General features: G+C 40.5%; 1 protein-coding gene across 1 annotated transcript in view; it reads left to right on the top strand.

Annotated features, from left to right (window-relative positions):
- LOC105386499 overlaps window positions 1-25,687 on the top strand; it is a 32,776-nt gene that overhangs the window by 1,420 nt on the left and 5,669 nt on the right. The window contains exons 2-11 of the mRNA XM_048630727.1: window positions 12,144-12,337; window positions 13,373-13,545; window positions 14,176-14,276; window positions 14,721-14,795; window positions 19,456-19,538; window positions 20,113-20,189; window positions 22,811-22,905; window positions 23,320-23,498; window positions 24,357-24,414; window positions 24,586-24,735. Coding sequence (XP_048486684.1) covers window positions 12,155-12,337; window positions 13,373-13,545; window positions 14,176-14,276; window positions 14,721-14,795; window positions 19,456-19,538; window positions 20,113-20,189; window positions 22,811-22,905; window positions 23,320-23,498; window positions 24,357-24,414; window positions 24,586-24,735 — 1,174 coding nt within the window. The 5' untranslated portion in view covers window positions 12,144-12,154. The remainder of the gene's footprint in view (window positions 1-12,143; window positions 12,338-13,372; window positions 13,546-14,175; window positions 14,277-14,720; window positions 14,796-19,455; window positions 19,539-20,112; window positions 20,190-22,810; window positions 22,906-23,319; window positions 23,499-24,356; window positions 24,415-24,585; window positions 24,736-25,687) is intronic.

The following is a 25,687-nucleotide window of genomic DNA, read 5'->3' as shown; positions in this document are numbered from 1 at the left end:
CGGACCGGGAACCAAATCGACCACATTTTGATTATTCGAAAATGAAGACATTCACTTCTAGATGTTAGAAATACTTAAGAAGGGTTGCTAAAGTCAAGAGTGATCACCACTTAGTGGTTGGAAAAATCTGCTGGACGATAGCGGGAGCTCAGAAGCAGGCCACAAGATCTGCCAAAGATTTCGCTGTAAATAAGCTGCAGGACCCAGAAGTCAGAAGATAACTTAGTATCCAGATCCACAACAAATACCATCAACCTACTAAGTGTGGGCGACGCGCCTCAATCAAAGATAACTGCACTGGCAGACATGTTTTAAAAAAGTTGCGAAGAAATAATAAGGCACAAGGAACACTTAAAGACAGAATGGATGTCTAAAGGAACATGGCATATGATCAACTCTTCAAGGAAGACTTAACATCGAACTAGACTACCATTCTAAAGAAGCACGAGTTGCGTACGAGTATTTTCTTTGTGAACAAAATATCAAACGTAATTTAAAAAAGGACCAACGCTGTTAGTCTGATTCTATATCTTGGAGAAAACAAACAGCGGCTGCCATGATCCTTCCTTAGAAAGAATCAAATAAACTTTGCAACCAAACCCAGGATATCTCCTTGTTACTATGGAAGACCGACTTGTAAGATGGTATGACCACATTGGCGAAGTTTTTAAAGATCTAAACCAGTCTGCATCTGAGGAGTTGGATGCAGATTTAATAAACCAGGAGCATCTTGTATATCTAGATCTTGATATATGTCAAGAAGCATAATCGTAATCATTATGATTATAATAAAATCGATAGCAGTCGTTAAGCCTACTCAGAGACCTTCGGGCGGCTTGAAAACATCTGACAGTCGGGTTGCCCAATTACCCGTCAACTCTGTCAGCACAAGCTTGCTTGTGTTGGGGTCCACTAACCCACACTGGGACAGAGTAGTGGACTAGGCCTAATCCCTTCCTTCATTGGAAGGAGACCCATGCCCCGGCAGTGGAGATGTGACGGGTCGTGATGATGGTTAATGATTATGAGATTTATAATTATTCTGCATCTTGACATAAATTTTAATATCCAACCGCAAAGTAAAGTCGAAGTGATACGGACCATACGATCGCTGAAATCCCACTTTTCAGCGATCGTATGGTAAGCACAGGGAACGACGGATATCCTACGGAGGCATAAAAAGGAGGATAGTTGCATTATACCGAGGATGATGAAGTGAAGTTAGAGTAAAAGAGAATTTTATTTATGTCCAACTTTATCCTTTGAGGTTTGCTTATGTTTATATTGCTTTATCCTGCAAATTATGGGATAATATGTGATGGGACACTTACTAAAAAAGTGGGCTTCTATTTCGTAAAAAAATATATCAAAATCGGTTAAGTTGATCCAGAGTTTTGCTCTTGGGAACACATTTCCGGTTAGAATTTTATTCATGCCCAACTTTTTTCTATGAGGTTTGCTTTCCGTCAAAATGCCTTATCCTGAAAATTATGGGATACAAACGGGTCGTAGTTATCACTAAAAACGTAGGCTTCTATTTTGTAAAAAAAATATCAAAATCGGTTAAGTTGATCCAGAGTTTTGCGCTTGGGAACACATTTCCGGTTAGAATTTTATTCATGCCCAACTTTTTTCTATGAGGTTTGCTTTCCGTCAAAATGCTTTATCCTGAAAATTATGGCATACAAACGGGTCGTAGATACTCACGAAAAAGGTAGGCTTCTATTTTGTAAAAAAAATATCAAAATCGGTTAAGTTGATCCAGAGTTTTGCGCTTGGGAATACAGTTCCGGTTAGATTTTTATATAGATGTGAAATGTTGTTTCCGATTACATTTCAATATAAATTATTTAATAATAGGTTTACTTTTGATATATAATTTTTATTTTGTGTAAAAAAGTAATGTCTAGTGTCTACAATATAAATATTTTACTTTAAAAACCATATTGTTATTTAAAAAAATATTTTATAAAAATAAATATTTGGTTGGATCCTTTCTGCGAAACGTTGAATTTCCCTGCTTGCATAGAAAAAGCAATTTAGGAGAAAGGATCCAAGTGCATATTTTCATTAATAACTCAATAAATATTCGTTATAGCTACACCATGATTTGCAATAGTAAAATATCAATAAATATGCATAATTTAAGATAATTTCCACATATAAGATGCTTTTCATTGCTGAAGAATACCGATTAGAACTTAAAACGTCTATATCTCAGAACTAGGTTTGTGTGGGTTGAGTCCTTTCTGCGAAACTACGTCCAATTATACATACCTAAATTTCTTTTTGTTCTAAAAATACTGTAAATTCAGATATTGGCAAACGAAATATGCCTGTGAAACAGGTCAGTAGGTGAGGGTTGTGTGTAATTAGAATACTTCACCTTCGCCTAGTAAATACCTGGAAGAATAATACTTTATGTAGTTTTTCTGACAAAAAGTACAAGTTCATGAAGTATTTTTATACTTATTTAATTCAAACTAAGATTAAAGTTGTTGTTTATGATTTTATAAGAGAAACCCCCTGATCCATATAACATTAAGTACACAACTTATCTAAGTATCTTATAGGTACGACCGAATGGCGTAGTGGTTAGTGACCTGACTACTGAGCCGATGGTCCCGGGTTCGATTCCCGGCTGGGGCAGATATTTGTTTAAAGACAGATATTTGTACTCGGGTCTTGGGTGTTGATATTTATATTTAGTATCTATCTATCTATGTATTTGTGTAGATATATCAGCTGTCCGACACCCATAACACAGGTTCAGCCTAGCTTGGGGTCGGATGGCCGTGTGTGAGATGTCCCCACATATTATATTATTATTATTATTAATAGGTACTTACTTATCTATAATTCTCTATTTAAGTATTTATATATAAGTAGGATTCCTGAATACCTTGTATTTTTAACAGTCTACTTGTCGCACTCTCATACAACTTGGCACCTAGACCTGATCAGGTATAAATACTAAGCAATACTTACATAGATCAGTCAAATGCTTAGTCAAGATACCATCTTGTTTTGTCACGGGAAATCATCATAATGCCACACCTTAAAATATATCCTTATCCGGGATGTTAAAACCACAGAAAAAAAAAAAAAAAAAAAAAATATCCGGGATGTTATGTAGAGTAGACTATTAAATTTATATATGTTTCTATTTCGGCTTCATAAGTCATAACTTAAATATCTACTGCTAGCAATAAGAGGGGTAAGTACATTTATAAAATAGTCATTATGAAGAGTGGATATGGTCTGTTTTTACATCTTTACAATAAACATATACTTAAGTACAAGCAGTAAATATTTTGCAGTTACAACTTTAATAATTATGTAAAGCAGACTCAATATTTGAACATCGCAATTTATTATTTGCTTAAAACTGCTAAGAAATTGTTTTGTAGTATCACACATGCAACTCCCTTTATCCAAATGTTAGTAAGCATTGTTGAAGCTAATTTTGAACCCGATATTTGACTAAGTGTTGCATAATGATAACAAAGTACCTAATGTATATTGCACCCATTAGGATCAGGGTCTGTCACTAAACAATTTCCATTGATAAGATTACAATACTTACTATTTAACAGCTGTAGTCATTTCCTCCACCAAAAGAGGGTTGTTATTACATAGGTACATGTATTTATAATAAGTATATTGACATACTTAATATGAAATGATATCAAATAAAGCAAGCATAATAATTTAAACAATACCAAAAGTTAACTATACAACTGTTGCACAAAGTATTGTATGTGATTCACACGTAATGACGTGCGCAAAACCATAATAAACCTACCTAAATGAACGATACTGAACCTAAAGTTGCCAAAGGCTTTTTACCTATATAAAACATATTCGTAATCACAGGCGGTAGCGTCGTCATGACTTTAAAATCAGGTGTAGGTACCATACATAAATACAAATAGATACTTACCTATAGGGGTACCTTTTTCAATCGTGCATTAAAATGTGTTGCATTTCATAAAGAAACGAAGTTCTTACGAATCTTTAAATTCATTCTTTCTTTCAAAATGTTCGTAATACTTATATAAGTATAATATAGCAGTAGCAGTTCACTGAATTTATGAATCATCAATACATAAAGTAGGTACCTACAGTAAAATATAGCAGAAATGGAAATACAGTTTTGTGATGAGTAATTATGTTTTTTTCAAGAAATACCTAAGTACTTAAGCTATTACAATTATTAGTTTTTAAATATCATTCTTTTCGTATTAATTTTGGGAGAAAAACTATCCTTATGGTACCTATTTGTTTTCTGTGGCGTTGAGAAGAGAGGTAGGTTGGTGTAAAACAACGTAATCTGCGAGACCGACAGTCGGTAGATACAACTAGTGTGACACGGGACACAAGCCATGGATCATTTCCTTGTCCCTTGTCCCCCTCACTGCACTCGGGAAGAGTTGTTATTCCAGGCGTACCAGAATGCAAGCAGAGTTGCGTAAATTAAACCATTCACGTCCCAAAAATAAGAATAATATTTTGTTTTTCTTCTGGTCTTCAGCCACCAGAAAGTTAGGGCATGTCAGGTGATGAGGTGATTAACGGTTCCGACACTTTCAGTTCCCATAGAGCACACACCTTACTTGAAAGGCCAGGTGGTGCCATGAGGGTTACTCTATATACTAACGAAAGAGAGCTGTGGTGCAATCGGAACGTTTAATACAACGAGACAAAGCCGTGAATCGCTCAGCAGCACCCAGAAACTTAGTTGTTCGTCATATAGAGTGACCCCCAGTTCGCAACAATTATCCCTCTAATAGTTGAGCAATCATCGTCCTTTCCCCACAGAGCTGCCAGTTTTTGTGTATGAATTCCATAATAAGTCCGATAATTACTACGTTTAAATACTTTAGTAAATAGCTACCGTAATCGCACTAAATGAACGTGGATAATTTGGATGCAGCAGTAAAGTTCTGTTATTTATAAAATTACTGGTCTTCACACTAAGCCTGTTCGTCTACCTCTAAATAATAAATATGAGGACATATTTTTCCCACTGAATCGATGGGTGTTCTAAAACCTGTAATCATCTGATATATCGAATTCCTTTAGGCCCAAGATCAAGATGAGTGGCATAGACTGAAGGAGGCCTAGACCTTTGAGGTTGAAAATGGCTAAGAAGAAGAAGAGAAATGTTAATTAATGTGTTTAGGAAACAGAAGAAGTGCGCTCATAATATGTTTTGTTTTTCCTGAGTTCATCCTCATCCTCATTGGATTTAATATAAAATACCTATAAGTGGCTTCCCCACATCATCTTACTTAGATATAACGTGGATATAACCAGTAAGTACTTAGATAATAATATAGTCGACTATTTTAGGCCCTTTGCTAAAGCATCCTTTTGCGGTAGATAAAATTGTTGCCACAAATTCAATTGGAATTTCTCAGCAAACATCCCGCATAGTAACTACCCATTAGCTGCCTCTTACTACTAAATATTGAACCTCACGAGTTCAGAGGCCAGTGCTACCGTTGCACGAACAATCTCCAAATTGAAACAACTTGCAACATAATTAAAGCAAGAGTTCATGAACTTATTCTTTGTTTTGTTTCTGCGCTTGCGCAACTCACATGTGCGAATATCTGCACCGCTGCAGTTATTTAATGGCGGTCGGTGGCTTAAATATGCCTTTGCCACGTTCTTTTTTTCTGCTTTGTTCATCAAGGGACGGATGAGATAAGTTATGAGAAGTTTCAAATGGTTACAAGATCACATTTACATTACGACGGATGTATACTGTCTTTTAATTTGTACGTTTTTATCGTTATCTGTAGTAAAATCATTACTTGAAAATATTTTTTTAATGCAATAAATTCCGGGTCGGTCGTGTCGTGTTGAAGTTCGAATTGTTCCATGCGATGTGTGGATGCTTTGTCCATGGAGCCTTTGACAATACGAAGACGAAAAACTATCATTGATGAAAATCATTCCGAGCTACCGAAACGTGCTGTGCCGTTGATTTTATGGCATCATCTTCGTAATATGATTCTAATTGCAAATGGAATGAACTTCAGATCATTCCATTTCCTTCAATAAAAGGTTTATTCGACGCATAATCCAAGAGCCATTAGCTCATCAGCACAGTCGCAGAAGTGAATATTCAGCAGCGTGTAGCTAGCGCGAGTCTATTACCTATCTGCGGCTATTTCTACCGGCTGTGACCTACATCGCTCGAGGCCCAGCATTTGTTTGACATTTACACTTAAAGGTGTTTCGACGCTTCTGTTTTACGAGAGATATTCGACTCTGTTCCTTCCAGGTGCTAATTGAAATGCTCCGAATGTTTCGCGTTTTGCTCTAATGATTACTTCCTCTGATTTAATTTGTCTTGCAATAAAATTTGGCCACTTAGTTCGTGTGTTAAAATTAATAATAAGTATAATCATCAATAAATTTAATACCAATTTAAAAAGAGCTCCAAATCCATCATAAGTTTACTATAACCTATACTGCTGATTTAAAATTTAAAGTGACGGCATACCGCCATCCTCTACCCACAAAAACTATTGCCTTTCCTGACGATCTATGATTGGTTAATCCAAAGCACCCTCTTAGTTTTTTGTTGCCTCGTCTGAGCCCGCATTTCGACCCCTCCTCGTGAAGATAATCCCACACGCGTTCCAACTATTATGCTGTGGTTACACCTTGAATGAGCGCTGGTGTCGTATATCCCTGCTCTGTAATAAGGTTCTTCTCTTGTGTCCATTGCGTTTTTAATTATAACTCGGGGGAATTTGAAACTACTGGATGAAATGGCTTGTACCTAGTACTGCTACTTAATATGTTTTGGAAATGTATTTATATTTATAATTATATCGTATTTTTATGAAGCTCTGGTTTACTTAATTTCTTATTTAATTAATAGACAAAGACATATTTTAATTGCTTCCGTTGTCAAATAAATATTTTATTCAGCAGTTTTTTGTCCTAGTTAAGTTATTTTCTATAGGTATTTGCACTCGCAACTAGTTGTCTCTAAGGTGATTCATAGCTCTATTGTTGAACACACTGCATTCATGTTGCTAGCACATCCGACCACAACGACTTGTTGCTACACAAAACTGTTACTGTACAATCATCCGTTGGATTAATGCCCAATTAATCGAATTCTATACAAACCAATGCTTCAATAGAACCTAAATGCAGCATTTAGGTTAATGAGTACTGATAAGACGAAACAGTAGTTTCTAAAATACTCTTCCTGCTAGAGTGACAAAGGGCGACTAAGAAATAATGTTTACAATGCAATGTTTCCTCATAACCCTAATGTGAAGCTCTACCATAAAGTCTGCACCAAGAACCAGGAAATGTGGCGCTGACCTGATAGTTTACATATCTGCATGAGAGGCATTGTCTGCCGGTGACATAACGCTCCGTGCGGTAAATATAGCATGCGCCGGCGCATCGCTGCAGGTGCGGTGTTGCCACTCGCGAAAATTCACCCCGAATGTGGGGTGTTGAACCCGAATTTTGATTATAAATCTGAGTGGCCCATTCGGTGTCGGAATGCGGCTATATTTATCCGGCGGGAGAGCTGCCAGCATTCCTCCCTGCAGGTGTGAACAGAAAGTCCAGTTATTGCGTGACCTTTGCTGCAACCAATATGCAGACAAATTATGATGCCTCTCGTTTATGCAGCTTTTGGCAGCTTCCGTAACTTCTATTATTGATGGCATCTTTAGGTATTTTGACTATGTTGTTTCAGACACCATCCGTTACAACTATGCCAAAATTCACTTATGCACGAAATATGCCCTCTATTTTATAGCGTTTGACTTCGTTGAAAGGGTTAAGTTGGTCTCTTTCTGGTTGATCAGAAATTACCTACAAGTAAAGCCTAACCTTTTTCAAAATTCATCCGACTGTACAACGTTTAACCCAGTCGAAAGCTATCCGAAATGTGCCTCAATTTTCCTCGCTCGTGAAAACTCTAAATCTGTCCCGTGTTTTGAGTGAAACCACCTCAGAGCTAACGACACACACCGCTCAGGCCAGAGTAAACAGTATAGTCATCCGAAACGAATGCTGGATTCCCACAAAATCGCCGAATCGAATTGTTTTGAAACGTGAGAGCATCAATGATGTGGAAGCGCTCTGAAAGTGCCGGAGTGTCTTCACCGATATAAACATCGACTGTTGAAATGTGCTCTCCGCTTGAATCGGATTTATGTTAATCCTCAACAGATACTTGATCTCCAGATACCTGGGGGATATTAACTACATCGCAACTCTTGGATGAGTCATGAGCGAGTCGTTCTTAAAAACGGAATGATTTATTAAGACACTGCTGTATTTTTTTTGCATTAACTGCCCTCACATATCAATTAATGCAGTCTTTTGTATGAAAATCATTACACGTTCATGTTACGTTGTAGGTACAAAGACTGTCACCACAATCGTATTGGGTGGTCAACACTCTGCATGTCATAATATTCGAACGAAGAGCTTTTCAATTAACATAAGAATCAGGGGCGCCCCAAATATCCACATGCCTCTCTAGCGAGACTTTAAATCTCCCGAAGAAATTTCGTAAAGCTTGTCCGGAATCTAGTTTGTTTTATACTGAGTTATAAAGTCGTCGCTATAAATACGATGTGTGAAACGGGCGGCGGCCGATGCAAAAATACCGCACTGAAAATATCGGACTCTGCTTTTGTTTCTTTTTAATGTGTTGTTTAAGGGACTGTGTGTTTTTACTTTAACTTTTAATTTGCGCTTTTATGTCTTTACCGGGAAATACGACTGTGAATACGGTAGCCATCATAAATAATTGCAGTCGTTCAATCTTCATAAACCTATAATCACGAACAGTATAATTTTTGTGGCCAGCAAGATCTTAAAATGGTAGATGATGTGTCGAACTAAGACGATAACTCCCAGAGTATTTATTTCTGTTTTCAAGCGGGAGACACTAAAGGGGATTTAAAAGGATTATATTTCTAACAGCTAATGGCTGGCTCAAAGCTGGAATCCATATATTTTAGTCGTAGCTCCAAAAAAAGACAAACCAACATGAGCTATGCGTAGCATTGTTAAAAACTTCCACTTCTTGCTGAAGTCTGCAAGACACGGTTCTCGCGCATAGCAGACTGTGGATTGCGCTTACTTGAGCCTTGACCTTAAAAGTTTAATTCATAATCGAACAACTTCAACTGCTGTTGCTGAAAACGTGAAGGCCTCTAAGTACTGGCTTTCTGTCCTGAACTTCTCTCATTAAGCCACTCACTGCCATTTCCTGTACCACGGTACGGTTCCCTTGTGTTTCTATCAGTTGTAACTTTAGCACCCGAATCTCTAAAGGTATAATGATGTTCCTCAAATCTGACGGACCTTTGTTATTTACGATAAATCTCATTACTGATATTACACACCATACCTTTAGCTTTTGATCTTGAATAAATCAACGGTCATCAATTAGGTGCTGCACTGTTAATATTTAATTTAATTACATAACACCGTCTGGTTATGATCACTGTTTTAGGTAGATCCGTTTTTCTTCGACTCATAATCTTTGATCATCATATTCATATTCATATTCATATTCATCAAAGGTGAACAAATCAGTATAAACTGTGTTTAGGTTTCAATTCTGTTTATTTGAGTCGCGAATGTAAGTCACTGGATTAATTTGTTCTAATTTTTATAAGTATCGGATTGGACTCGTTTAGTGAGACGAAGATGAGTCATGGTTCATGGTAACAAGGCGCATGATAAAGATTTATGTTCGAGCGCCAGTTATTGTTATTTCTTAGTCCAAGGAGGAGGGGTTAGTTCTCTGTAAATCAAGATCTAACACTATTCCTCGTGTTGTAACAGGCACATAATGTCCTAAATCGGGCCAGTAAAACATGTCACAAGTAATTGTAGTCAAGATTGATTTTATTTTTTATTCAGAACCAAGGACTTTAAAATACATCATCTTAAAAAAGCTCATTTTACCAAGATGCAAGTAAACTTATTTTCTACTCCATACCTTGAATTCTTCAGAGCATTATTGGTACGGTACTTCCTCAAGCTGTGAACGAATGTTGCCAAAACAAACCATGCAATGGCTAACTGGTTATCAAGAAGAGCCATCGCAAGGAAGCATCAGCGGCGGCGCGTGTCTTGCCCTTAATGGACGGAAAATGGCGTGTCGCGTTACGTGGCGGAACACCGTACGGTCTGCAAAAGAGACAACTGGGAGGAGTCATTTTCATAGATATATGAGGCAGAAAAAGTCCTGAAAGAATGTGTGTCGGTCGGTTCACTTAAAAAACAAAACAACTATTAAAATATGCCTCAATTTCACCTCATTATTTTCTGCAAAGGTTTCATTAATCAGTGTGTAGAGTTAGACTTACTCACTTACCAGTAGGACCAATCCCGGATTCCGAACACTGGGACAAAAAAATATTCTGGAAGATTACAACTTCAACTTCTGCTGACTCTGTAATAAGCAGCTTGAGCGCTCAAGTAGATCATAATTACTTGTGTAATTAACTCACCTGTAGTCCCGCAATAGCAAGTATGGCAACATACTCATTCGGTCGACTGTACCAGCAGTTAATTGGGGCGCGGGTATTAATAGAAATTGACTTTTTGGAGTTGTTGAGTGCACGCGGGTGACTGATGCATTGGTAGATGGATTCCTGCGCCGCTGGTCGAGGGTTATGAAACAGTTTGACTTACGCTGGACCTGGGTGGCATAGTTAGTAAGCTTAAGTGGCAGTGGGCTGGTGTTCTGGAGTGGAGACCACGTCTAGGCAGACGTAGTGAAGGAAGCCCTCCGGCTAGATCTCTCGACGACCATCAAAAAGTAGTTGGTAATGACTGGCTGCGGATGCTATAGATCGCATCTAGTGGCGTGTTTTGGGAGAGACCTATGTCCAGCAGTGGACTAGCTGCGATAGTCTGCCGTACGCTGTACCTGGGTAGCATTGGTAGGGGTGAGGTCGATGTTGAATGATTTATCTTGATAACGAGCCCGTAATCGCCCACTACAGGATAATGCATCTCCCAATGAGTAATAACTTCACTCTGTCTTCGGCCTTCCTCATCCAACAAATACCGGGACTAAAGTCGTTACCATACGTTTGTTTACGTGTTCGTGGTTTCCACTCTACCCAATGGTCATTAGTTGTTTCTTCGGCAGAAGTTATCGGCGTAGTGCCACTTTACCTGATAGAGACCTAGGAAATAGGATGATCATCGCATACATGAATGAGCTTCTTCGAGCAAATCGCAATCAAAATCTTCAAATTGCAATATTCAAGAGCACCTAGCACTTAACTTGCATCCATGTAAACTGTTTTTTAATAAGTACTTCTCTGTCTTTATTTTTATGTGAAGTACATTGAGGTGTTACCGACGACTGACGACAGCTGGAAATTCGTTCTTCATTACTTAAATAATTATTTGATTATGCTCTTTACTTGCGTAGCCTTATTTGGTGTGGCTCAGTTGCACCTGCGTTGTGCTAACATAATAATAATAAGTCAAGTGAGTCAACAGATCGCTCGACTCCACGGATTTACCTCCGGATTTTGGCACCGATTTTAATCGCTTTGTTTATTCTGGTCTATGTAAAATTGGTGTTTAGTATAGAAAATTGGCTAGATTATGTGAAAATGCGCGATAAGTTGGTAATTGTGGTTTTATATTTTTTTACGTCGAATGTTACAAAACAAACAAACACGTAGTTACTAAACTTATTAAGGTAGGCAAATGGAATGGAACAGAAATTTAAATCACATTATTCATAATAAAATTAACACTGTCCATTTAATGTAAGTAGGTTAACCTACCCAGACAAGTGTGAATCATAAATTCATAACAAAAGAAAGAGCAACGTAATGTTTTATTGCAAGAAATACAGGTTTTATATACTTACCGCATCATCGACAATTCTTCAACTTGATTTACTTGCTTGATGCACTTTCGTGAACCTAACATAGATGTACTAGCAATAGATAAATAATCTTATAAGTATCTGGCACAACTCTTTAACACACTCACATTGTAGAAAGTTCAGTTCAATCTAGTTTTCTTTCATGTATATTTTTATTCTTATTCCGAATAAATCTACACAATCTAACCACACTAACAACCCCCCCTCACCATTCCAGTGACACCCGCAATGGCGACGGCGACCGCGACCATGGAGTCCTCCCAGAGCCTGATCTCGAGCGAGTCGCGAGTGACTCACTCGTACACGGAGAGCCACTCGGAACACCGCTCGACCGAGTCCCACTCGGAGCATAGAGCCCTGAAGAAGAAGAAGAGTACAAGACGGCACAAGGATGAAGGGGCTATTTCTGTGGTGAGTGGAACATGGGATCTTAGCTAGAGGAAGCTTCCTCACAACCCATCACGTCCCCACTGCACGGGTCTCCTTCCAATTAAGGAAGGGTTTTAGCCCAAGTCCACCACGCTGGCCTAGTGCGGGTTGGCGGACCCCAGGAGGGGACTTTGGATCTCAAAAATGAGTAAGAGAGTTGTCGGAACGAATCCTAAAAATTCCTCTTGTGCATTTATGATTGCTACCCTAATTTGGTCATTAGACTCTTAAAGCAGGAAATTAAATAATTTGCCTGCTGCTACAATACATTAGCGAGACTGAGAGAGCATCGCTTAACGTAACCCTTTTACAATGAGACGCAAACAACTTTGCCAAAATGTATAAATATAGCCCACAACATAATAAGAATAAATCCCTTCCTGCGTCACTAAACTGAACCCACACGTTTATCGTGTAAGTTCGTGAAACAGTTTTCCTCAATCGCGAAGCTGAAATTATGTTAAAATTATGTCAGAAATAAACTTGTATATTTGTATGCATCATATTTTTTGCCAAACATTTTTTTAGCGTGTCAGTGACAAAGCTTCAGGCCAGGCTAGGTTCTAGGATCCGCCAGTCAGATAGGCATCATCAGGCGCTAACTGTCCAAGGTGCGTCTGACGTATATAAGGTACTTATTCTCCGACGACCGAATGGCGTAGTGGTTAGTGACCCTGACTACTGAGCCGATGGTCCCGGGTTCGATTCCCGGCCGGGGCAGATATTTGTTTAAACACATATATTTGTTCTCGGGTCTTGGATGTGCCCGTAAAATGGCAATAGGCCCGCCCCCTATTACATTGGGACTAACATAACACTCTGGCGAAAAGTGGGTGCAGCAATGCACCTCTGCCTACCCCGCAAGGGAGTACATTAGTATTTTTATTCTCCGTACAAATTAGCACAAGATGACTAATTCGGATAACAATTCAGGCAAAGGCCGTCGAACCATACCCAACATTTATTACACTGTACACCAAAAGTCACCACAACTAAACTCCAACCCTCTAATTCCAGTCGAAAAGCTCATCCAAGCTGCACAAGAAGATGAAGGCGTCATCGGAGCCGGAAGCCAACCCTCAGTGCGAGAAGTGCTCCCGGCCGGTCTACGCCATGGAGAGGATCAAGGCGGAGAAGAGGATCTGGCACAAGGAGTGCTTCCGATGTGTACAGTGCAACAAGCAACTCACGTGAGTATTTCTAGTAGGCTATAAGTTCCTGGTACTTATAGGTTTTACGGTATTGACGCGACACGGTAGTCTGGCACAAAGGTGTGCTTCCAATGCGTCTAGTGTAACAAGTGGAGTGTTGCTAGTAGTTTATGTGTGCCTGGTAATTTTAGGTTTCACTACGTTGTTGTGTCTTGTGTTCTTTTGTATGGTAGCTATCCCAGCAATATCCTCATCCATCCTAGTGTTTCATAGGCGCCTGGTACTTTACATAAAGTATTACTAGATACATCAATTCTAACCAAAAATTTCGGTGAAATTGAAATGAGAGCGGATTTCTCTCTCACGCACGTGTGTAATTTATTAGCCACTAGCTGTTCCCGCGCGCTTCGCTTCGCCTTAAAAAGTTTTCCCGTGGGAATTCCGGGATAAAAAGTAGCCTATGTTCTTCCCCAGGGTCTAGACCATATGTATACCAAATTTCATTCAAATCCGTTCAGTAGTTTTGGCGTGAAAGAGTAACAGACAGACAGACAGACAGACACAGTTACTTTCGCATTTATAATATTAGTAAGAATTAGTAAGAATAAGAATTAGTAAGATTTATCATAACTACTACATACAAACATTTATTTTGTCCGTGTCCCGCAGCGTGGAGACGTACCAGAGCGAGCACACGACGCTGTACTGCAAGCTCCACTTCAAGCAGCTGTTCGAGCCCAAGCCCGTCGGCGAGGAGGACACTACTGACGGTCAGTATAGTAGTGTGTGTGTGAGTAAAGAAAGAGTTGGGAAAATGGCGGACGGTCAATAAATAAATTACTAGCACAATAAAAAGAAAAAAATAAAGCAAAGCACCAAATCTAAATAAATGTATCAAATTTTATATTCGCAGGCTTTTACTCCCACTTCTGTAAGGTCCGCCATTTTCATACTGTTTTATTGTTTAAAGGAGTTATTTATAACTTAAATTACACGCATGAGGCAAAATGAGACTAATGAGTTCTATGTGTATGGCTGTGTGAGTGATGATAATATTTACACATTATAATGAAAAACTTATTGTCAATTCAGCAATTCAAAAGTTATGCACTCAGTAATTAGTATTATATGTATAAATCGTATATGTTGTAAGGGATAGTTGAATATACTAATATTTAATATTGCAATTTATTTAAAATACATTTCCATTACAGCGGCCCCGCCCAAGAAGCACCAGATGATCATCTGCGAGAGCAAGCCCGTGGAGCTGCCGCCAGATGTCGTGAGAGGTAACTACACTTGAATATACTTCTTTCTAACGCTAGTTTTGTAGCGTGGGACGCCCTACAGCCCGCTGGGTCGATCAGGAAAGCCTGGGGCAAATGTTGTGGCTAGCCCTCGGTTTCGGCACCATACGAACCGTTAGCCCGGCCGCAGGGGAGGTAGGGTCATCTTCCCTGCCTCCCACTGGGGTAAATCCTGACCGGCGCGTCCTCGTCGCGGGGGTGGGCACCACTCGCTGCAGTAGGCCGGAGGGAGTCGGTGGCTAAGTCCGGTCAGGGACCCAGCTCTGCGGGGTATATCGCGGACCCCTGCCCAGGGATACGGGTGAAGACCTTAACGGCGGCTTCAGCGGAGAAGATGGAATTCGGTACGGTGTAGGTCGGCGGATGAGGCAACGGATCTGGGGTACCGTAGGCGACAGTAGGGTACAACCTGAACAAGTCGGCAACTCCTGCAACCGATGCGTCTCCACACGTAGTGATCACTCATTCCTGTGGATAAAGACGTTGAGGTCGAGAGAGAGGCATGAATGCTGGGCAAGTTCGTGTTTCTTAAATGTGTCCCAGGCGATGCAGCGCCAGGCCTGTGGAGAGGTCACTTCACCTGCGTCTTTTTGGAAAGATGTGGGAAACAACACGGGGAGTCACAGTCACCGGTGATAAGTCTGCGCCAATGGACGTGATGCGCGGGCGCCAGGGGTGACTCTCGACGGTAGGATAGCCCATCGCGGCTAATTGATCAGTTACCGCCTGCCTTAGCTGGGCAGCCCCCGGCCAATAAGGTACTGATCCGTCCCTCGTCTTGCGCTTCTATAGGTGTGTGGAGCAGCAGGCGCGTCACAGTGTCTGTAACAGGATGGGTTTTCTCAACACCTAGAACACAAAGGAAAAATAAACAAATACACTTAAAGACTATGCGCTTCGCCACTTGGAATGTGAGAACAATGATACCCGGTCAAGACCCTACTCCTGACAATATACCAGAAATTAGGAAAACAGCTATCATCGATAGAGAACTCTTAAGACTCCGGGTTGACATAGCTGGACTCCAGGAAACTCGCCTCTCTGACGAAGGAAGCCTACGAGAAGAAAATTACACCTTTTTCTGGAAGGGGAGACACGAGAGCCAGCGCCGCGACTATGGTGTTGGTTTTGCTGTGCACAATAAACTTCTTGCCTGCATGGAACCCCCTACTTACACTTCGGAACGTCTGATGTCCATGCGATTGATTACCTCAACTGGTCCGGTCACGTTGGTTTCTGCGTATGCTCCGACACTGGCTTCCAAATCTGACGTCATAGACAGCTTTTATGATGAACTACGTCTATTAATGGAGTCTATACGAAGTTCGGACAAAATAATTGTGCTCGGTGATTTCAACGCTAGAATTGGGAGCAATTCAACAGATTGGTCTGATTGCATTGGAGCACACGGCATCGGGAATATGAATGATAACGGGCAACGTCTGCTCGAGTTCTGCACCTCCCATGGCCTGTGCGCCACTAACACATTTTTCCAAAATAAGGTAGCTCATAAGGTTTCATGGAGACATCCCAGATCGGGGCATTGGCACCAAATCGATTTCGTCCTATACAGAAGGCGTGATTTGCGTGATATTCACAACACTCGAACGTATCACAGTGCAATATGCGACACTGATCATTCTTTGGTGCTGTCCAAAATGAAACTTCTGCCACAGAAAATATACTCGGCAAGACCAAGACGCAAATTAAGAGCCCCACTTGATACAACAGGCTTATCTGATGTAGCGACTAGGAGCCAGTTTTCCGCAGTTGTTCAGGGTAAGCTGAGCGTTGAAACGCTACAAGGCTCTCAAAGTCTTGAATCCGCTTGGACGAACTTTAGAGATACAGTCATGAAGACAGCTGAAGAGATTCTCGGGAGAAAGGTCCGCAAACAAACAGATTGGTTTGCCGAATATGAGCAAGTCTTACACCCCCTTATAGAGGAGAAAAGAAGTGCATACACAGATTACCTGAATAACCCATCTGACGCACACTGCGAAATCAGGTATAAGAGGGCAAAAGCAAATTTACAACGCATCTCTCGTGAGTGTGCGAACTCCTACTGGACAAAATTATGCATGAAAATCCAACAATGCCATGACGTAGGAAACTATAGGGGGATGTATCAAAATATCAAGGTAGCAATCGGCCCCACCATCAGAAAACGTGCTGCCATAAAGGACCTAAATGGCGAACCAATCACGGACAAAAACCAACAGTTGGAAAGATGGGCACAACATTATACCGATCTGTACGCTGAACCTATCTCAATCAGCGCTTCGGCTCTAGAATCCCTTGAAGTCTTCCCAGTAGCACTCGATCTAGATGAAAAGCCTTCGTTTGAAGAGCTACATAAGGCTATCTTGGGTTTAAAATTAGGGAAAAGCGTCGGACGTGATGAGATACCAGCAGAACTTCTTCGTACTGGTTATGTGTCTTCGCTACTCTTTGTGTTGATTCTGCGCTGCTGGGATGAGAAAGCAATACCCAAAGATATGAGAGACGCCAATATTGTTACATTGTACAAAGGAAAGGGAGACAGGGGGGACTGCAACAATTATAGAGGAATATCACTCCTGAGCATCGCTGGCAAGGCCTTCGCAAAAGTGGTTCTGAAAAGGCTAGAATCACTTGCTGATCGAGTATACCCAGAAACACAATGCGGTTTTAGAGCTGGCAGATCTACAACGGACATGATATTCACCTTACGACAGGTACAGGAAAAATGCAGAGAACAACGTATGCCCCTCTTTACAGCATTCGTTGACCTACAGAAGGCCTTTGATACGGTCAGTCGCGAAGGGCTCTACCGTGTACTTGAACACATTGGCTGTCCACCTACTCTCTTAGCCATCATTAAATCCTTCCACGATGGCATGTGTGGTACAGTCGTCTTTGACGGTGAAGAATCGGGCCCTTTTAATGTTAATAGGGGAGTAAGACAAGGGTGCGTTCTAGCTCCAACCCTGTTTGGCATCTTCTTTTCTGTTCTTCTCTTGGTGGCCTTTAAAAACTGTGACGTCGGAGTTCACCTGCACACAAGGAAAGATGGACGACTTTTTAACATCAACCTGTTGAGATCGAAAAGGAACAGGTTGGATTTGTTGGCCAGAGAGCTCCTGTATGCTGATGATGCTGCACTGGTCGCAAATACGGAAGGTGGCCTTCAAGAATTAATAACCAAATTTAATAGCGCATGCAAGCTTTTTGGTATGACAGTGAACAGTAGGAAGACCGTCGTTATGGTTCAGGGAACGGACTATATGCCTCAGATAATGCTTGGCGAGGACACCCTTCAAATCGTGGACGACTTTTGCTATCTCGGTTCCACTACCACCAACAAATTGTGCAATAACAAAGAGATTAACACCAGAATAGGCAGAGCTGCGACCAACTTCGGAAAGCTTCATGCTCGTGTATGGAGAAATAACAAGCTGAATATCTCTACCAAGGTCTTAGTCTACAAAACATGCGTCCTGAGTATTCTCTTGTATGCATCTGAAACGTGGACAACCTACTCGTTGCACGAACGCCGTCTAAATGCTTTCCACATGCGATGCCTTCGCGCAATACTAGATGTCACTTGGAAAGACCGGATGTCCAACGAAAGAGTTCTCGACATAACTCGCACCTGTAGTATCACTGCTACACTGAAACAACGAAGGTTGCGATGGCTGGGCCATGTTTTACGTATGGACCCAGATAGACTTCCTCGCGCGGTGATGCTGGGCCAAATCGCAGACGCCAAAAGACCAGTAGGTCGCCCGATGCTCCGTTTTAAGGATTCCTGCAAACGTGACATGTTATCCTTTGGCATTAACCCGAACACCTGGGAAACGGCAGCCATCGCAAGAGCGGAATGGCGAGGCCTTCTGTGTGATGGAGTAGCTCACCACGACGAAGCCTGGCTCGATGGCTTGAGGCAGAAAAGACTTCGTGCAGTTCAAGAACCGTCTGCAGACTCACGCTACACTTGCGATCTCTGTGGCAGAAGGTGTCGAGCTGCAATCGGACTGTACAGCCATAGAAAAAGATGCGCACAAACCTCTTCCCATCGAATGGATTGACGCTGCAACTATCATCTGATCAAGATGTCGTGGCCAATGATGACGAGGAGATTATGTTCAGCAGTGGACGATTATGGGCTTATGATGATCTTCATTATATAGGTGGAAGTCTATTAGTGACATTGCCAATGGCAGCGAGATGACTGTACCCATTTATTGGTGGTGGTGGAAGGTGGTATCACCTGAATCTGGCTCTCTGAAATATAACCTTTGTACATGTCCCTTTAAGGTCTAAACTGCCATCGTAAGCTTGTACCATTTTCCACGACGCTGGTTTAGTAGTGATTAAAGAAGAAAAAAAATATACAGAGTGTTGCAAAAGTAGTATACGGTGGTAAGGGTAACTCAGGGGTCAATCTGAATAAGTTTTGTACAACAAGTTTAGAAAATACGCAAAAAAAAAAATAGTTGTTCAGATTGACCTTCTGAGTCGCCCCTTTTCGGCTTATTTCACTTGCAGTTGCCATTTTAGATTCGTTCCTTTACCGCCGGTATCTGTCTCTCCCCTTCACTCTTATAATTAATATTAAATATTCTGTATACCATGTCTAACCCTACCATATCCCCTGCAGCATCAGACAAGCCGGACCTGGGGCTGGAGGAGCTGGCGCAGCTCGACGTCAAGTCCAGGTTCCAGGTCTTCGAGAAGAAACAGGTCAGTGACACTCACTTTAATTGAACCTTCAATGGTATGCTAATGGTAGGATACTTTTTGAGATTGAGCGTCACGTCAATCTTATAGATATCATCATGACGTGTTTAATGTAAATAGTCATGAAAATAAACTATTTGAACCTGATAAAAGGCTGCTTTTACAGTGACGCTGTTAAAATTTCAATGAAATGAATATATGTTTAACCAATTTAAAATCGCTAAAGCTATAATATAAATCATGAGCTATTCTAGTTTCTCTGAAGGACAACATCAGTAACGAGGCATTTCGTAGGACACCTCAAGAAATCCACATAGCTTTTTAAATCTGCAAGCTGATGCCATACTTGCCGCAACTACTTCTTTCTTGCGAGTCACCTCTGACTACCCCTTCTAGGATAGGTAACAGTCGTGTCGTGAGTTGTGAACATAATGATGTACGGTCAGCTGCATAAGTAGCTATACACTTCTGTACCTTGTCAAACTATCGAACCGTCAATGTTTCAGTGAATGGATATGGGCACTTGTGCAGCTGACTGTACCTATTTATGATAATAATGTTATTACTTTCCCTCCAGGAGCGCAGCGAGGAGCCGTCGCTGGTGCAGCACAAGCCGCGCGAGCGCAGCACGGCGCTGCTCGCCAAGCTCGCCAAGTCAGTATTATTGCACCCTTGTTGGATTAGATAAGAGGACTGTCGCCACAGCATGGGCCCCTTGTCGATGTGAATGTCAATATATAACGGTTCGGTGTAAATCATCACGAACAAGCAAGCTTGTGCTGAGAGATATAAATACGGCGTTAGTATTGGTGGAATGAGCATTTACCTAACAAGTTTTACGTCGATAACGGACCCGTGCCGCGGGGCTAGGATAACGTCAGGCAGTGACTGCTCGGGGTGGGACGGATGTACCAGAAGGCCTAGCACGGGGCGCAAGACGTGACAAAAAACAAAAGTTTTCCGTCGCACTTGCTTTCGTTGCCACGTGATGATGAATGCAGTGTTAGCGTCCTGTGCCCTGTGCTAGGCTCTCTGGTACATCTGGCCCACCCCAAGCGTCACTGAGTAGGTTCAGTTACTACACAGTAGGTAGATTATTAGAACATTATAAACTCGAATGTTTCTAAGTAATATGAAATCTTTATGAAATCTGTTATTATCTGTTGACAGAACTATTATCAACAAAAATCTTTAACCACTTACCGCAAGATATAAGAGAGACGAATAATATGATACAGTTTAAAAATCAATTAAAAAAACTTCTTGTAGAAAAGACATATTATAATGTACGTGAATTTTTTGCTGACAATTTGTAATATAATATATTATGACTAGCTTTGTATTTTGTAATTTTATTATTAATGGTATGCATGCACCAAATACTCATGTAATAATATTTGTACGCCCCCAAAGGGCAGGATGTAGCTGTACTTATAATTTGTAATAACTTGCCATTTACCTACATTCATGCAAATAAAAAATATTCTATTCTATTCTATTCTATTCTATCTGTTAACAGAAAGTATTCCCACCTGAAAACCTCGAAGGGGCAGCAAACCTCACGAGAAAATATAGTTCTGTATTTTTTTAAACTAAATACCTATATTATTTAAAACTAGCTGTTCCCGCGCGCTTCGCTTCGCCTTAAAAAGTTTTCCCGTGGGAATTCCGGGATAAAAAGTAGCCTATGTTCTTTCCCAGGGTCTAGAACGTATGCATACCAAATTTCATTCAAATCCGTTCAGTAGTTTTGGCGTGAAAGAGTAACAGACAGACAGACAGACAGACAGACAAACACAGTTACTTTCGCATTCATAATATTAGTTAGGATGTATGTCTCAACACAATTTTTAACACTACTTATTACTTACTAGGTATTACATAAAACCGACCCTAACCTAACCACCCGCAAAAGCAAAACAACTAACCCTACACTACACTTGCGGGTTGCGGGTAATATAGTTCTATAAATACCCGCGCTCGTACATTCCCCCATTCTCCTTACGTCAGTCACACTAGGAATAGGCTGACGTAACTCGCCGAGGAATGAGAGTATTGCCGTGGTACACTTACATTGCTTGCTTTTTTGCTTCATCAGTATAATGTACAATAGGGATTTTAAAGATACTCCATAACATTGTGATCATAGTGTCCTTTCTCTGTGTAATATCCTAGCAAAGAGAATGTCACTGATAAAATCTACCCTGTATTGGAAGGTAGGTGTTTTTATTACGTGTAATGGTGTAGGTCCGAGTTATTATAAGTTGACGTGTATTATAGGTGTGCGTATGTCTAAAGTTTAATCCGAATTAAAAATCCTCATAATATTGAATGCAAATAGACATAAAATAAATCAGACATTCGAAAACGACGGCCTATCCCATCAGGCCATCAGTCATATTTATAGTACGCAAGTGTACCAGCAATGTACACAAAACACTTCCACATTCTCGACGAAACCAAACATGATATCGAAGTGTTTTTTATAAGCTAAAAAACTAGCGTCTACATGTGGGATACAAGCTCAGTGTGTCACTGATCGTTCCACTTGTACTCAACGGATGTGCTGTCTACTCACTACAGTATTCATATAACTATTTAATGTAAAACTTGGCAAAAAAGTATTAACTATATTTATTGTCTTGTTGAAGTGCGGTGGTGGTGTGAGCTGAAATAAGACGTTTTTTGAGTGTTGAAGTGAAATATTTGTGTGTGAAATGAATGGGTGGGTATTTTTTGCTATTTTTTTGCGGTGGTAGGTAGGTAGTTCGTTATATTTATTATTAGAAAGTTTTAATTCATTTACTTGTATAAACAAAGTCAGTGCATACTTTCTTCTGAGGTGGAAACTTTCTTAACATATTCTTCTTCTTCGCCTTAACATATTGATTTAGTTTACTTGCTCAATCTGTAAATTAGTTCAGTTTTCCAAAAAAAAAAAAAATTTTTTTCAAACATATCATAAAACTCTTCCATAATCCAAACTCTTCAAAGTTCCACTCAGAAAAGCACCAAATTACTACTAAACGGAAAAGGCTAGCTTAATGAAACCGCCGTGATCGCATCAAAATATTAGTTACCAACTAAAAAAGTATAAATATTTTAATAAAATTCTAAATTGAATGATCTGATTGATGAATGGGGGTCGTTTGCTGTCGACATTTTGTATCTTCTATGTAGGTTTTTACTTAACTATTCTTACTTATTAGCAGTCTTGTCTGCTTTACCCAGGCTGGTCTGATTACTGAGTCACAATATGTTGGTGTTGTTCGCAGGTTCAAAGCCAAGGGTATGGACGTGGGCGTGTCGGACGAGTACCTGAACGGAGTCGCCGTGGAGCCCAGCTCCAGCGAGCCCGAGGATGAGGACGGTGAGACCTTGACCCGTGTGTGCTGACCTTGACCCTTTTGTAGCTTTGATTGTCGGCCTAGAAGCATACAGTCTTAATGCGGCAGATGATTTTCTTGATTGCTTCGAGGGTAAAGCTTGACTTGTGTTCCATAGATTGATTTTTTTTTCAATATAAGGAAGTTCCATATAATTTTCTTCCTGAATAATCTGTGCAAAAACATTGGCTGCAAGTAACTTCTAAACCATTCTAAACGTAGCCTATAATCCCGAGACAACTTCTACATGAATGTCAATGTCATGACGTTAATTAAGCGTAAAGAAACCTAAATGTTACATGATGTTACCTTTTGTTACCATACCAAGAAAAAGCTATCATTCTGGATGATCTGACATCAAACCAAAGCTTTAACTAGATAAACTGTTTAATCCACAGGTGACGAAGACTCAGTGCTCAGGAAGTCCTACGCCCACACGGCTGCCCGAGAACAGGCAGTTTCCTTCTGCAACATGAGCGAGATAGTGGGCAAGTTCGAGGCGGGACAGAACGAGATAGCGGAGCGACACCGCTCCCGGAAGCAGGAGATACAGAACATCAGGAGCCGCCTGTTTATGGTGAGAGCTTCGTAATGGATATAGTGCCCTGGTACTTCTCTTACAGAAACAGACTCGCAAGAAGGTATTAGAGAAAGTAGTCTTTATGGTGAGACTTTCTACCTCTTTATAGTTCCCTGGTACTTGTCTCATCATTCGGGATATAAACTGTGCCTATTGCCGCTGCCGGTGACTATTTATGGAGAGAGCTTCTTACTGTTCATAGTTCCCTGGTACAAAGAGGACATGGGGAATATGAACAGATGTATTGTAATGTATTGAGCTTCTTAGTTGGTCTATTGTCCTAGTACTTGTCTTACAAATAGATAGAGAGAACAGGCCGTCTCTTTCTGCAACATGAGCGAGATAGTGGGCAAGTTCGAGGCGGGACAGAACGAGATAGCGGAGCGACACCGCTTGAGGAAGCAGGAGATACAGAATATCAGGAGCCGCCTGTTTATGGTGAGAGCTTCTTAGTGATTATAGGTTCCTGGTACTTGTCTCAGATATAGGCTATTGCAAGCAGGGGACATCAACAAAATATACGGAAACGGATTTTTATAGTGACAGCAGCTGCTTATTAGTGTTTTTGGTGTATGGTACTTGCCTAATAATTTTAGACTAACTAAAGGTTGTTAATAGTGAGACTTTTTTGTCCTTTATAGTGCTCTTGTATAATATTGTCTCATAGATGCAAACCTTATGCAAACATAATGATGTAGAACATACGGACTCTACTGTTTATATTGACAGCTTCTGTCTGTTCATAGTGTCCTAGTAGGATTGTGGAGAATTCTCGTAATAAATACTGGATTTTAGCATTGAAGTCGGGTCCAGTGGTACCAGATACTATAAACGTATGTTTTCTATCTTTTTCAGGGCAAACAAGCCAAGATCAAGGAGATGTACGAACAGTCCGTCATGCAGAGCGAACAGGGTAAGTCTTCGACTAAACAACCCTTTACTTAGTAAAAACTTATCGGACTTTGTTAAGCACTAGTCGAAGTGTGTGTGGGTGGACAATAGTAGGGTAAGTAAGGGCTGCTTCAGGAGGACATTCTGAACTTTTTTTTTACGACTTTTAACAGCCTGTATTTCCCCCTCCCAGGCATAACGTCAGCGGACAAGATCTCGGCGGAGCTGCCGCTGGACTGCGAGAAGGCGCGCGCCATCAAGGCTCGCTTCGAGGGCGGCTTCAACGACGAGAACCAGCCGCCCAGGAACAGGGATATTGAGGATAAGGATCTGTTCAATGACGGTGGGTGGAAGATATTGCTTGTTTGTATGTTTACGGGACTTTATTGAGATTCTCCTGAAAAATTTTACTACACTATTCACTAGACTTATTGAACAACCTAAATACCAAATAGTCAATTTCCCATTCAAAATATTAACTCTTAATTATTTTGTAGCAATAAAGCACAAACGGCTTCGGCTGGCCCAAAGAGCGTGACAATCCGTTCTGTCGGTCTCACCATCTTCGTACCTCTTATTGGCTTCTTACTAGCACGATATTGCCAGCCGAATAGATTCTACCGGCCCTAAGTTTCGACGTAGGAAATTTCGGAGCGCTAACTAACTACGTTATTTATTTAATTCTTTATTGCACAAATATAAAATAAATGTACAAAAGGTGGGCTTAATGCTAAGAGCATTTATTAAATGTATCGATGGCATGACAGCTCTCGTCCGTTCCTTTTAATGGTTCCGTACCTCAAAAGGAAAAGAAGGAACCTTTACAATCTCTTTTTTACCCCTCGGTTCCGTAAGAAACATAAGTAGTTATATCCTCCATATAAATTTAATAGTACAGTATTGTGCAAATTAATGTGAACACAAGTGAAAATTTGAAAAAAATACATTTATTAGTTCTAGAATATAAAAAACAGAGATATATTAATACAATTCAAGTTGTTTTAATAGAAAATGTGTCTTCCTTGGATTTATGACTTCTTCAAAACGTTTTGGCATAGAATTGACAATGTTTTAACAGTTTTCTGATATTTACTGGTCTAAAAAACTTGTATGAATTTCAGCCTCAATCATTTTAGTTTTTCTTGTGCAATCCGTTTTACGAAGTCTAACTTTCACGATGGCCCACTTATTTTCACTGGGATTAAGTGCCGGTGAGTTCTCTGGCCATCTAAAGGCGTGATATCTTGTTGTCCATGAAATATTTAAGCATAATCTTGGAAACGTGGCATTGAGCC

The sequence above is a fragment of the Plutella xylostella genome, chromosome 27 (genome assembly GCF_932276165.1).
Source record: "Plutella xylostella chromosome 27, ilPluXylo3.1, whole genome shotgun sequence".
NCBI classification, from domain to species: domain Eukaryota; kingdom Metazoa; phylum Arthropoda; class Insecta; order Lepidoptera; family Plutellidae; genus Plutella; species Plutella xylostella.
The sequence above is the reverse complement of the archived record's forward strand: the minus strand, read 5'-3'. Positions and strand labels throughout refer to the sequence as shown.